At 33.9% G+C, this 15,235-nt stretch overlaps 1 protein-coding gene and 1 non-coding gene across 3 annotated transcripts in view; one reads left to right on the plus strand and one right to left on the minus strand.

Annotated features, from left to right (window-relative positions):
* Positions 1 to 3,382: 3,382 nt before the first annotated feature.
* Positions 3,383 to 15,235, minus strand: part of LOC139696710 (CYFIP-related Rac1 interactor B) — a 253,975-nt gene continuing 242,122 nt past the window's right edge. For both annotated transcript variants that reach the window (XM_071595547.1, XM_071595546.1), the window contains 7 exons: positions 13,893 to 14,019; positions 11,663 to 11,786; positions 8,876 to 9,060; positions 7,534 to 7,613; positions 6,549 to 6,675; positions 6,386 to 6,456; positions 3,383 to 5,216 (listed from right to left, as the gene is read on the minus strand). In XM_071595547.1, coding sequence (XP_071451648.1) covers positions 5,150 to 5,216; positions 6,386 to 6,456; positions 6,549 to 6,675; positions 7,534 to 7,613; positions 8,876 to 9,060; positions 11,663 to 11,786; positions 13,893 to 14,019 — 781 coding nt within the window. In that variant the 3' untranslated portion in view covers positions 3,383 to 5,149. The remainder of the gene's footprint in view (positions 5,217 to 6,385; positions 6,457 to 6,548; positions 6,676 to 7,533; positions 7,614 to 8,875; positions 9,061 to 11,662; positions 11,787 to 13,892; positions 14,020 to 15,235) is intronic.
* TRNAS-AGA (transfer RNA serine (anticodon AGA)) lies at positions 5,893 to 5,965 on the plus strand. Its single transcript has one exon. It is a non-coding gene; the product is annotated as a tRNA-Ser (tRNA).

The raw sequence follows: 15,235 nt of genomic DNA on the forward strand, positions 1-15,235 counted from the left end.
ATTGACCCTGTAACGACTCAAGTATTAAACGATCCTCACACATTCATTCATCTGCTAACTTTGAATGGATACCAGAAAACCTGATAACCCAGGCCTAGTCTTATCTCTTACTCTGCTTGTTAAGTCTCTAATGGACTGTGGACTGGGAAAATGTCAAGTTCATTGGAGTTAGTTATGGGCTCACTGATAACTCTGAATAAAAATGTTAACCTTTGACCCAAGATACCTCTTATCTTTCAGAAGCCAAGCCACAACATAGACATGAGAAGCAGAAGGCAAATACAATGACCTTGAAGGTGTTCTGGTGGTTTTTGGTCAAAAAAGGCTTCAAAACAGTAGATATTTTTTATACCATTTTAATAAGTTTATGTTATGAATGTGTGCATTTGAGTTACATTAAGAATTATATGGTGAAGCATGTACAAATGCTCCATTGCTACTTAATTTGGATTAGTCTAGCTGGATACTATAGATAATTCAATGGTCCAGATATGAATAGGCTTTAATTATGATAGTGTTTTTCTCAAACTATTATAAATAATATAGAAAGATTAAGAAGTAATTATCAGTGCATACCCTTTTTGTTCGGTCTAAGCCTTATTCTGTTCAATAGGTGTTGTGCTAAAAACGTCAAGATGACAAAACCACTTCATTGCTGATGATGCCATTTTTGAAGTTTCTTCACCATCTTATTACATATCTCATTTTGTTGGCAATTACAAAGCAGACATTTTCCAATGGTAAGCATCCAAAGTTGTAGGTGGAGGTTAACTAACTGAAGCTGCTGTATTAACTTTGCTGTGATTTTCATTGAGCATTGAAATACATTTCACTAATATTTTAAACATCAATCAGGATATTGCAGCCCTCAGTCTTTAGTGGTTTATAAATGAATATTTTAAATTGCTTGCCAATGAGTTTGTGCCTTCAGATAGACCATAAATTTTGAGTTGGGAAGGGTGTTTTGTTTTTAGGCTGCTTGTGAAACCTTATGATATACCACATGGGGTTTATCGGGACAGCAGGGGAAGACTTGAGCTATCTAAAAGATAAAAATGAAAATTCGGTTATCAAATGCTACAAAATATGAATATACAGGTAATACAAAAAATATATTCATCATACATTAAAAGTGTATAAAATTAGTGGATGGTTAAAACTTTATAGAATTGACGTGCTAAAGAGCATTTGGTCCCTACTAAACTGGGCCTTGCTTGTTCTCATGGCTTATTTGCAGTTTCTCATTAAGATTCCAATTATTTTAGAAAATATTAATGGGAATGCACAGTTTGCAGCCCATAATATCCAATCATTTCAAGTCTTGAATGCAGTTTATGCTGGTGGTCATAATTCTCAGTCAGTGGTAGTATACTTGTAGCTCGACAGTAAGGAATGACTGGCCACAAATGTGTATGATGCCATTAATCTTTTGCAATCTTGGTTGAAAATTAACAGTTTATATTCTATTTTAGCATCATGAAGTAGATACTTTCAAATATAACTCTTTATTCCTTCAATCTGAAATGACTGCTTTTTGTAGTTATTCCATTGCACTGGAGTTATCATAGTATGTGGTTCTCTCTGGATATTTAAAGTCATGAAGCTGTTTAACCGTTCCTTATTTGTGCCTATTTGGTGAAATCTTACATTTGCATAGTGTTTTAATCATTAATTGACATCTCTGTCTTCCCAAAAAGTCCCCTCATTACTTCTCTTATGATGGTGCACCTTCATGAATCATTATCAGAGTCCATAATTATAAATACAGTTTAACTCCACCAAATGCAAAGTTGTAGATTGCTGCATTTCTCAACAAAACTACCACTGAGATCTTTTTATGGAATGAGATGCAGAAAGATCATTACACAGTGGTTACAGTTAAGGTGGCAACTATTCCTTTGACTGGTTCAGGTATGAATTTTGCTCAATGAGTACCCCACTAATTCACCAATTTCTATATTTTAAGATTTGTGGTTTTTAGGTTCATGAATTAACCTGTTACATATAATTTCAGTTAATTCCAACTCCAATTTATGTACTAAGAACATACAGGTAGCTCTTATAAAGCACATGAGTGGCAAGCTTTAAGCCTACTTGTCAGTAATCTGAATAGATATAATTGCAATTTTTACTATTTAAAGTGTTTTTCTCCAGGATCAAAGTACATTTTAAATAGTGGAAAATTGCAGTTATATCTATGCAGATTACTTATTTGTTTCAATTCCCCACAGTATCATCTGAATCTTCTAAATTTAAGGCTACTTGTGTTTTATTCCCCATAATGTATAATTGTTGCTCGTTGTAAATGTATAGAAATGTCTACATATAAAATACTATTAGGTCTGCATTGAGTTATTCATTATATATACTTTGTTGCCAGTAATCATATTGGACATCACTTATATATAATATGTATATATTATGTGTGGAAATAACTATACATAGCTTGGCATATCTAAATACAAAAAGTAAGTCGTGGTTGACTGTTTACTGACAGCAAAATAATCATACACTCAAAACTCTTTAATCATTGGGGAATCAAAGAAGCCTCATTGTTCAATTGTTTCAGGCTCAACTTTGTGGAAGTTCATGCTCATTAAATGAAGACCACAATATATATTTCCACTGTTCTTTATTTTTGTACAACTAGTTTCAATGCTTAGGTATAATCATCAGGTTCAAATTAATCAAGTTCTTCCTTCCCCCATCTCTCACCCTGTGCCCCTCTCCCTCATGAATGGTATATAAATGGACCACAACTTGATTAATTTATACCTGATGATGACCCGTAAGCATTGAAACTATTTGTATAAAAATAAAGAATGGTGGAAATATACATTGTGCTCTTCATTTAATGAAGCCTCAATGTGTTGAAAAGTATTGAGTTTTTCCACTGAGTGTTTAAAGATCTATTATGTTACACCTAGAATAAACCTCAATCAATCTAGGCATTGTAGTTAATAATTAATGCCACTTACATTGCTCTAGCATGGAACATGATGTCTTCATTCTATATATGTTCTAATAAATTTAGTTTTAACAATTTGGAGCAACCTTCATGTAACTTATGGACTCACCCATGTCCACGGAGCATCTATTTGTGCATGATGTGGATTTAATATAAGTAATGTCTTGGTTATTCCAAAGATTATGGATGACCCAAATTTCACCATGTGTAAAGCTAGAAATATTTTTATCATGATTAATACTTGTTTCCATAAACCATTTATTTCTTACAGTTTGTATTCAAAAATTTTATTAGTTCTGATCTGAGTTGCTTACTAGCATAGAAACACACACTTTAAAAGGAATCATGCTGTGAAATATGGAGATGTAAAAATGATTACAAGGTGAATTTTTTTTCAATATTTCATTTGCATATTATTTGACTACAACAGTAAGAAGTCATAATCTCGTACTTTGTAGCAAGAAGTTTTTACCATGGAAAACTACCATATTCCACGGTTGATATGGCATACAAGGGGCCTTAAGTAATGGCAGATATATTCCCCAGGCTGACTACTCTAGCAACATTGCAGAGGGCATTTTAAATGGCAATTCCAATTTGTAAAAACAGTTGTTCAACAACAAGCACTGGCACTTAAATGCTTCACTTTTGCCAAGTTACAGTGATAAAGTCAAGGCATATTGATGGCTTAGTTTATAAAATACACATTTTATCGACATAGACGACAAATAAAAATTTGTTTTATACATATAAACCATACTTCGGTTATCATTACCAATACTGTTTCACATTCCAAATGAAAGCAATGAATTGTTAAAAATTTTATGACAGCAAGGCTGCTAACAATGAACTAGTCACAAATAAATTAACATACACACAAACCTAACACCACACAAATTATTACACTAATATCCAGATATTATGCACTATCTTGATTTCCTTTTCTCAAAAGCAAACTTTACAACATCACAAGGTTCAAAGAAGCTTCGTCATCCCTGCCATCAACAATAGATATAAAAACTATACCACAACGAGTACTCAAATGGACCTTCATACATACCAGATTCTTCCCTAGTCACATTAAACAGAATGCTTATATATACGTGAAGAGTGACATTTTACCAGAACCTTCATCAAAAAAATATTTGCATACACATTTATTTTTATTGTAAGCAGAATTACCGAGAGTAATACATACAATCTTTCATATTCTATGGCTGAGTGGATAAAACTGGCAGCATTGTATAGCAGTAAAAAATTGTAAACATTAAAATTCTCCATTTTTCTCCACAAGACGCAATTATAAATATAGGTTTACAACAACCTTAGAGGGCACATTCCGTAAAGGCAGATACAAGGACCGAGGTAGAACCAATATTCATGTAGATAGCTTATTGAAGTGGACAATGTGAAAAAATGTTCCACGTTCCCATTTCAGCTTATTCAAAATATTAGAATACCTCAATTAAAGAGAAAAAGGCTTTCAACACTTGAAAGTAATGCACACTTTTTCCAATGCCTTGCTGTCACCACTATGAATCGCAATATTTCTTATGGGGGATACATACAGCCATTTCTTAAGCCTTTCAGAAATATTTACAAAAAGTGTTTTAAATGTGACAATTGAAATTTCAATAAAATAATAGCTTTTTTTTGGTCTAAGAATAAGAATTTCATATGTCTTCAATCAGAAAAAAATATTGGCACACACAAAATTGAAAAAAAGAACCATCAAACTTTCTCTAGTATCACTGGCATTTGGGTAATAAAAAAACAAACCAAAAAAGACTTTCCACGTAATTACAGTTAACGTTGAGAAAAAAAATGTTTCCTTTGTTCTTTAACTTGAAAATGCAATTTAACTTGCATAATAATTTGGCAGTGGGAACATTTCATCCTGACAAATTTCCACTATCTGTCTTCCAATCTTGTACCAATTTAGGTGCTTTGGCCTGCTTCATCAACAGTTTTAGTCACAGAGTCAGCAGTTATATTTCCTGCTTCATTTCACACACATAGAACAATATTTCTCCTTTAATCCTCTAAAAATATGACTCCTTTTAGAGAATATGGAGGTACCAATAACACATTTGGCAAGAAACTTATTTAATTACACCATGCAGCTCAGTTCAATCTCAGTTCGTTAGTTAAATTAACAACTCTTCCATGCAGAGGCATACTTCAAGCAGCTAGAAGGTTCTTTATATTCCTCGGTGTTCCTTCTTCATTCAAATGTTTTGTTGTATACCTAGGGAGGAGAGAAAAACGAGTTAACTCTTCAGAATTACAATTTTCCATCCCTAAAACAATAGGAATGGCATACAATTATAAAAATTATTGTTTAGGCTCCCAAATTTGAGTTCATACCATAAACAAATAAAGAAGTGCTAGGCACAGTGGGGGAGACGAGAAGAATGTTGGGAGAAATCCAAAGGAGGGAGGACAGAAGGATGCAAAAGCATTTGGTTCGGCAATGGGATGATGAAGACTGTGATAGAGGGGGGAGCGTTAGAAAAATGAGGGAATAGGATGGGGATGTCGGAGAGAATGAAGGGAAGAAGGAGGTATGTGGGATTGAAGAAGGGTTTATTGTAGTGTGGGTTCAAGTCACATTTTTCTGGGAGAGTCAAAGAAATTTAGGATTTTTCAGATTATACCCGTCCAAAAATTACCTTACATGGTAGACTACGTAATATCTACTGTAATAACTACAGCTAAAATTTGATTATTAAGATTGAATTAAACAGAATTACAATAGGCTGGTATTTGTCATTTCATTTCAATTATGAGATTTGCCATAACTCTGCCCATAAAAAGCACTGCATCATATGTAAATGGACTTTCCAATCCGGAAAAGATTAACTGAGATTGTTTATTTATTTAACAGACAATATAATTCCAAAGAAACTGCTGAATAAAAGGATGCCTTGATAGCTTAACTGGCTAAAGCACTCGACCAGATATTGAGGGATCTGGGTTCGAATCCCAGTCAAGGCAAATGATTTTTACACTCTGAAATTGTTGCATTGAAAGACAATATAATGTTTATTGAAATTGGAAATGTTTGCTGAATTCACTAATAATGGAGTGATTATTTTTTACACCATTGTCTATGAATTGATCTACGCATTTGCCCTTATAGGCAAATTACATTAACATTAGTGGCTAACAAGGTGATAATATGGTATGTCTCACATATGATAATGAGTATAGCACATACTATCACTGGTGCTATGTAAAACTGCTCTCCTTGCAAGTGATGTGAATCAAAAATCTCTCTATTTCTCTTCAGCAAAAGGAGTCCTTGCCGAAATATCAATTAAAAGTATCTGAGGCATGGGGACACTAAATTAATGATCAATTTTAAATACCAATATGTACGTAAACTTGTCTTTTTCTCTGATGGGTAATATTCACCTGAGAGCGTTGAGAAGTCCTTCTGATCGGGCAGGGGGTTGATCTTTAAGAAGCTTTACGCATCCTTTAACCTAAAATAACAAATTGATTTCTTGTTAGAGCATAAATCAAATGTCATAATTTATTGTCAGATTTAATTCAAAGCGAATATCATGTAACTTACATCAACGTTGGAGGCCTTCACAAATGCTCCTTGAGGATGAACATGGTCATAGAGAATGACGAGACCAACCATGACCCTAAGAACAAAGAGTTGCGTTTCTTCTCTTTCGAACTGTGCTAATAAGTTTCTGTTCAAAAGAAAAACTACAATGTAGTTATGGACATTTAAAAATCTTTCAAGTCTTAATGGCTATTGAGTTTGTAGCAGGAAAGGGAAGAGATCTATTTTCAGGGTAGGGGATGTTAAAGTTGACCTATATTAGTTTAATAGGTGGGAAAATTTCTAATTAACCTTTGGGTCCCAAGTTAAAAAGTTACTCGCCTATTTTAACTTTTTATCGTTTTGAATTTCATTTAAAAGCACATTGATCAAGAGAGTATCATCATCGATTTCCACATTTGATGTATTGTTGAAAACTGGACCACGAAATTTACCTTGAATGACAGAATTGTTTGTTGTTGTACTTAAATTCATTGAAATAGTTTTATGCAGTGCTAAACAACAACCCCTTCCCATGGATTATACATTCCTCCCTTGTTTCAAAGAAAATTCCTAGTACATAATGCCTTTCTGAGTCAGATTGAAATATTTGAAAATCAAAACAAATTGAATATGTCTTATTTTTGGTGAAATTGGTGTTTTTTCTTAAACAGAGTAATTATAAGTCACCTGAGATGCATTTTAGATTAGAAAATACTTAGCAGTTTCAGGCATAACGTTATTGAAATAATGTAGATCCAATGGATTTACAGGCATAGTGCTTTTCCACACTTAATATATGCATACTATGGTTTAAGTGCCACATACGTTACTTCTTTGAATTTAAAAATACTTATTAGAATTTTCTGTTAACGGTAAAATAAGTGTAATGATTTAGGATCAACAGTGTATCTGTCTAGGTGTTATCCTAAGTTGATACTAGGTATCATTAATATTATGTGAAGACATAAATATTGAAGATTTCACTAAAAAAACTCATACTTACGGACTTTCAAGCATTCGCAGACACACTTTTGCCATTGTCCCAAGAGTTTCAGTTGTGTTTTCAATGGGGATGTCAGAATTCTATAAAGAAAAAGAGGCAAAAAAGTGAACGAATCTTCTCAGTAATATTTGTTAAAAAACATTATTTTTTCTTGATATTCATGCTTTGAAAGTAATAGGTAGAATCCTTGTAACACCCTCTGAACTAGTGACTGAGTATCAATATTATGCGATATTGATTTGACAACAATGGTTAAATACATTGAAAAAACATTGCATATCCACCTTAAAAAAAATGTTAATTCACATTTTGAGCTAATTGAAGTTCACTTATTAGTGCCCTGCTTAGAGCTATCAAATTAGTGATTTTTTTTCCTTTCTCTGTGGCCTTAAATTATACTGCATTGTGAAAATAATGTGGTTTACAGTAACAGTCATTAATTCATGTGTAATAGTATAAAAAAATATTGAAGAACCAAAATACCTAAATGATCAAGATATTGGGGTAGATGAGAAAAGTTCTAAATAAACTGATCTTGTTAGGAAATACTAAATATTACAAAGAATAGAAGAAAGATTTTTCATGGGAATTATAGGAAAGAGGAAAGATATGTGGTAGGCCACATCCTGATGCAAAACTGTTAATGAATAGAATAACTTGGAGGAAACTTAAAGGGATGAGAGAAAGGTGTATGTAGAGGAAAAAGATAGCATCAAGTGAAGAAGGATGTGCAGGACAGGAGTGGAGAAATGTGCCCAAGTGATATCTGTTTTAGGAAAGTTTCAACCAAGACAAATAAGAAAATTAAAAACACGTAAGTGTCAGAAAATAATGCACAGTAATAAGAGCAAAAATTCTTATCTCTAGCACAGACTAGAAAAGCAATGGATTTAATTTAACACTTTCATTTAGCTATTTATTTGTCTTGAAACCTTTGTGGGAGTACAAATATTTCTCGCAAATATTAAAAAAACTGGGAAATTGGGTAACTCGTGATGACTCTTTAAAAGTATACACTTAATTAGAACCTAACTTCTTGCGCAACCAAATACAAAGTAAATATTCTGGAAAGTGAAAGATTTTGGGCAGGAAAACATAAAAATTATTTACGAAATCTGAAAAGTTAGCCTTCTTATCCTTGTGTATGATATCCTTAGATACGTAGTTAGTGTGGGGCAGAATGTGAGGATTCTCTATCATCATCCAATAAACATCCTGGATTTAAATACTGGCAGAAATGACTTATGACCATTACTTTAGCAGTTATGTGTAGCAAAATGTGTACTCTTTTCAAGGAGAATAATTTTTACACCAAAATTTTTCCATTATCCTGGATACTCACCTCTGCCACAAACCTAGTGGTGGCCTCACTGAGGACCTTGAGCATTGGTGTGGCATGTGCATAGAACAAGGACATCCGGTTAGCTAATTCACTTGTCACAGTGTCTTCTGCCTTGATTATCCCATGATGGTCTGATCCATCAATCGCTGCCCCATAGTCATCTCCATCTTCTCGATACTCATCTCCTGAAAATAACACATTTGTTAATGAGCGATATGGTAACTGAAGTCATTTATCACCAATAAAGTATCCCATTAATTTCATTTTAGGAAAAAAATGCATTGTAAAACTGGCTCGAGAATAGAATTTGGCAAGTTACCCTCTAAACGTCAAATAGATATTTTTTGCTCATAATTTAGATACGATACTGACTATGGATGGGTAGCACATTAATATTCAAGAGTGATTTTAGGTGCATTAGTGTACATGCATTAATTTTAATATTTATGTGATGAGCTCCAGCCCTTATGTAAATGTGCAAAAAATCAAGTCTCAAAATTGTAACGAGGATGCTCAACTAACTAATTGTCGCCACTAACTTACTTAGTGCAAAACTTACTGGCAGGTGTTGAGTGAGAGGACTCTTTAAATGAGCCCTGAATGCAAGGATGTGTGCAGAAGCATTTCAAGTGGTTTTCCAAATGTGAAACTGCCGCATCAGACCACCACCCAGTGACATATATTCTAGGGGGAGAGGGGAGAACACCCTCTTTTGCTTGTTCTCTCTCTCTTTTCTTGAGATACCCTAACATTTTCTTGTAATACATTCAACATTATGATGTTTATTATAAATTGAAATGTCACTGTAATTGAGAAAGAGTGATATTGGTGATACATAAGCTAGTACACATCAAATTTATTTCGCCAGCTGCAATCTGATCTGCGGCTAAAAATAATATTGGTGGTGAATGCCATAACTGGATGCACAGTGTGTCTTCACACATACTGTCTGTCAATTAACACAATTATTTCAATATCTATGAAAATAAAAGCCAAATTATTTTTTATTTGAGAAAATATAACTCAAAAACGACCAAGTTTGGTTTTTTATTTTGAGTTATAAATGAGGAGAACAAAAGCAAACATCTAAGCCCTAGACAGGCAAATCGCACCTATGTGAGAATCGAACCCACAATCTCTGGATGGAAACATCACCCCACCACTATTTCACTGGTAGTTTATCCAATAAAGTCACTCCAGGTACTTATTCAAGGGATAAATAGAACAAATGCAGTTTGTATATGTTTCTGCACATATAATGCATGCTAAAGATTACATCTTTTTTACATAGTTCATGTTTTGATGACATATATTGGCTGTAACATATTATCTTTTTTATCCTCTGTTCTACATCTGCTTTCCATGAACTGGCTCATGTAACATAAATGTTTTCATAAAAATTTGGGTTAGCTATCACAGGAAATGATAATATATAGCATCATTCAGCACTGGAGAAGGCCAACTTCAGCACTTTTTGCTCCATCTTTTACACTACTACAAATGGTATTCAGATTGCCATCCTAAAAACTGTTGACTCTTATTTTGAGATAAGACCACCCCCTTGGTGATGAGGTTTAAGTTCAGGAATCATATTAAATATGGTGGAAATAGGACATTTTAAAATCCATTATTTTCATTTTTTGGATTATCACAGCCTCTTAACTTCTTCCTCCTTTGCCTCTGGAGGCCATGTTACACGTACTGATCTTCAATTTCCACTGACAGCTAGTAATTTAGAGCCTTCCCTCTCTATCTATCAAATTCACTCTGGCTGTCATAATTTACATGTATTACAAATTCTGCCATCATAAAAGTCATGCTTGAATAGATTTTTATGGTAACACATGTGCTGATGGGTAAATTACTACAAAAACTAGAAACAGTGAAGTTATGCTAGCTGCTCTGCAAAAAAGCTGGCTGAAGGCCCAGAGGTTTTGATCTCTATCTCATCAAATGTCACAACGGCTGCAATGAATGAATTTTACTCAAAATGCATCTTAAGGAAAAGGATTAGTGCGTTGAAAGTTTCTAATAATAAATATCTTTGATGATTTCAATGTTGACACTATGTTTATGGGTCACAGGACCATGTAATTGCTCAGAATTCCATTTTACATATATGCATCCCAAATAATTCATGGAAAAAAATATTCAACACCTAATGACTGTAGACTACTCAATGACTATGGGTATGATGGGAATTAACAATAGATAACAATCGAAATGACAAAAAGATTTATTATAAATCATAAGACTATTAATTTAACATTTAAAAAACATTTTGAAGCTAAGCAATAACTCAATACAATACGCATAAAATAGAAATTAATAACCTTCAAAAAACCACTATTTGTTACCATGCATGAAAAATTTTGATGGAACATACAATAATTGTGCCCCAGCTCTTGCTGGTATTTTTTGTCTGTCCCAGTCATTAAAAAATCTGGCAAATTTAAAATAATTCCAGGAGAATTCCCAATACTAATTCATAATGAGTTCATATAAGTGAGACTTAAAAATGCATCCACAAACAATTAGTCATCAAAATACATATAAATATATTTAAAAAACTATAAACTAGAAGAAAATTATTTTATCATATGCACTTAAGACAAGCAAACACAAATGTAATAAAACTCTAAGCATGATGATGAACCAATTAGTTGTAATCAATGTCATGAGATTGCTGGCTATTGAAACATGACTTCTAGGGCCTTGGCTATAAAGCACTCCTCTATTCCTTGAAATAAATTTAATGTGTGTGTGCGTATATTTGTAAGATCTCACCTGGTGCAGGATCCCTTGATGACATTCTGCGCCTACTAATAGTTCTCCTATAGTAACTGAAGTCATTCTGTATTGCTGGAGTTCGCATTTTGTGCTCATCAAATTTTAACACAAATTCAAGGACCTAGGGATGAGATTAAAAGGTGGACAAAATTAATGAAATGAAAAAGACTTACACAGAGAATTAAGGAACAGACATTCAACATTCCAAAAAGAAGTTTTAAATCTCATGAAATTATCCTCAAACATAAGGGCTAACTCTATTTCTACTACTACAACAGCTAACATTGTTTCACAAGTGGAAATTGTCAATAGAAGTCGATCCAGAAGAAGGTATTTTAAAAATGTGTGGTGAGGTACTGTAAATAACATTGTTTCAGGAAAAATGAATGGGATGGTTTCCTGTTATTTTCCTTGAATCTAAAGAAACCTTATATGTGGAGCGTAGTTTTGTAGGACTTTGAAAGTAGGTCGTTTAGGCAGGAGGATAAAGAGTAGATTGGAGGTCTTTGAGATGTGTGAGGAGAAGAATGGAGAAAACAAATGGTTGGGAAAGAAAAACCAACAATAAAGTTCAAGGCAGGGTATGGGAAGAGAAAGATAGTTGTTGGGTGAAATTCAAGGAAGGCAGGACATGTCGATGCTGGAGATACTAACAGAAGCTATGGATTGCTGAAGATGGCAATGGAGGGGTGAATGCTGGGAAAACAAGGCAGAGGGAGAAAAATAAAATGTATTTTTGATGGAATTAAGGGAGTTGGAAAGTGCAGAGTTAAAGAGTCGATTATCGTAATATTTAGTGTGGGGTTTAAGGATATGTGATTGGGGCTGTGTTACATACATGGTACCCTACGTACCACCACTGGGGTGTGCACCAAGGGGTGATGAAACACCAGAATACTTTTGACACAACATAATTTTCCCCCTAGCATGGTTGGACACTATTCTGATCCCTTCTCGTTTGTGGGAAAAATGACATCTTAAATCATCTTTTCCGGACTCAATCTCTCTAATTTTATGAACATGATCTCTCCTGCCATGGTTGAATGGGATAATAACACAAGCTCTGTGTTAAGCAGGGCTTAGATGTGCAGCAGTGCATGGTGCCTGGGGCCATCAAAAACCTACCCTAACCCCTTAACCTACTGATTAATAATGAATAGTGAAGATATTATGTGTGTGTGTGTATATATATTTATTATGATATATATATATACTATATATATAATGATATTTTTCTTTCCCCCTCCAAACAAAACACAAACTGACATCCAACACAACAGTAAGTCCCTCTCAATTCCGCATACTTCCTTCTACCATTCATTCCATCCAATTTCTGCCCCCTCCTCATGTGCCTCACGTTCTCCCCTCTATCACAGTCTTCAACATTTCATCTTCAATCTAAATTCACTTCATCAATCTTTCCTATTTCCTCCTTTCGATTTATCCCAACAGTCCTATATTCTTCACCATTTGCCTACTGCCTCTTCATTTTTTTTAGTTTCCTTTTTTTTTTACTTTCTCAAACCTTTTCCATACCCACATCTCAAAAGCCTCTTATATATGCCTATCATTTTTCTTCAACAATCATGTTTTTGAGCCATACAAAATCACACTCCATATCAAGTTTTCATATGTTTTTTCGTAACCTTCTTGCTGAATGCCCCTGTCATCAATTCTGTCTTAGTGAAAGCTCTTTTACCTAACGTATTTCTTCTTCTTATATCCCTACTATTTTGATTACCTTGGTCCACAACACTTCCAATATAGATACTCATTAAACATGAATAAAAATTAACAGTCAAAAATGTTCCATAGCGCACTTAAATTAATGTCTCTGTACATATATATATATATATATATATATATAAATAAATATAAATATAAATAAATATATATATATATATATATATATATATATATATATATATATATATATATATATATATATATATACATATATATAGAGCTGGTAGCCTTTCACAGTAATCAACACGAAAATTGTCTTTTGTGATCTGGCAGCTTATTATACTTCCAAAGAAGTATAATAAGCTGCCTTCTTTATTGAGTAAATTTAAGGATGACAGAAATATTAAACAAGTTGATATTCAATCATTGTTCATTAATCACTCAGAGCTGATGTTTGAACAGCAAAAATAAAGATTTGATCAGTTGGACATTTTAAAGAGTAACATCCTTGTCCTATTAATTAATCACATAGGTATGTTACCTGAGCCAACTGCTTCACAAGGGCTTGTTGTGTTTCGAGGTTGTGAGATGGGGAATGAGGTCCGGCACATAACCTGGCAAGTATTTTAGGAACTACAGTCTCCAGCTGCATTGAGAATTCATAGCACCTGCGGAAACAAAAAAATGAATTTCAAGATACGACCTTATAATTAATTCCCTTAAAAAATTTCAGATTTCGGCAAAACTGGATTAAAGTTGATACAAGCAATATATTCATTAAACTATTTATATTCTATGAACTTTCACTTGATATAACAATTTACGGTTTGAAGCATGATGTTCCTTGTGCTCAAATTTTAATGCACAGGTATAAGATAATATAATTTCCTGAGAGAATCAGAGTCATTTAAAGAGGACTCTTTAATGGGCAGTCATGTTTCTAGACAGGCACACAGTCTTGGAGAAGAACATCACAGATATTAAAAAAAAAAGTGTTCATTTTCATCAGTATAACTAGTGTGGAGTTTGCTTATTCTGAGAATATAAAAATAACAAAGATCCACACATGTTTATTTCTGACTTAGTACAACATGCACGATAGATGTGGAGACATTTTTTTCCTTGCTTCTCGTAAAACACTTTTCTTTCCATTCAGAGATCTCTAGTTACAAAGGTAAGTGGTGGATATATAAGAGTTTGACATATGGTTTAACAAATTCCAAAGAAACTGCGGGAGATGCCGCAACAGTAACTTTAACGGAGTCATCCGCTAATGTGCATTTCAATGCAACAATTGAAATGCACATTAGCGGATGACTCTGTTAAAGTTACTGTTGCGGCATCTCCTGCAGTTTCTTTGGAATTTGTCAAAGTATTAACACCATAAGTGTTTAAAGTTGGCTTTAACCTCGTGGACAGTGGCGCCTCGCGCACGACTACGAATGCATGTGACATTGTATGTACGGTATTTCGTCACAACATCTAGTTCCTTTAAAAGCCCCAAAATTTCAGAGTTTAAGAGGACGCCTCGGTAGCTTAAGTGGCTAACGCACTCGACCGGATATTGAGGGATCTGGGTTCGAGTCCCAGTCAAGGCGAATGATTTTTACACTCTGAAATTGTTGCATTCATATGGTTTAACTTAATTTTAACGACCGCATTGGCTAATGCCTTTCCCAGTGTCCATCTCTTGATGGGCGAATCATACATGACCTCTGCCACTCATTAAGCCTTCCATTAGTGACAGATTTATTGGGAATTTCCTGGGCAATGGAAGAACTTTATCAGCCTCTGTGGTATATGTGCCACTCACGACATTCCCTGCTAATGGTTATGGCTCTCTGGTGGTCATTTGGGTGCAATTTCACCAATTTTCCGCAAGCA

This window comes from Hetaerina americana, unplaced genomic scaffold (assembly GCF_022747635.1).
Source record: "Hetaerina americana unplaced genomic scaffold, ioHetAmer1.1.p SCAF_7, whole genome shotgun sequence".
Classification (NCBI taxonomy): Eukaryota; Metazoa; Arthropoda; class Insecta; order Odonata; family Calopterygidae; genus Hetaerina; species Hetaerina americana.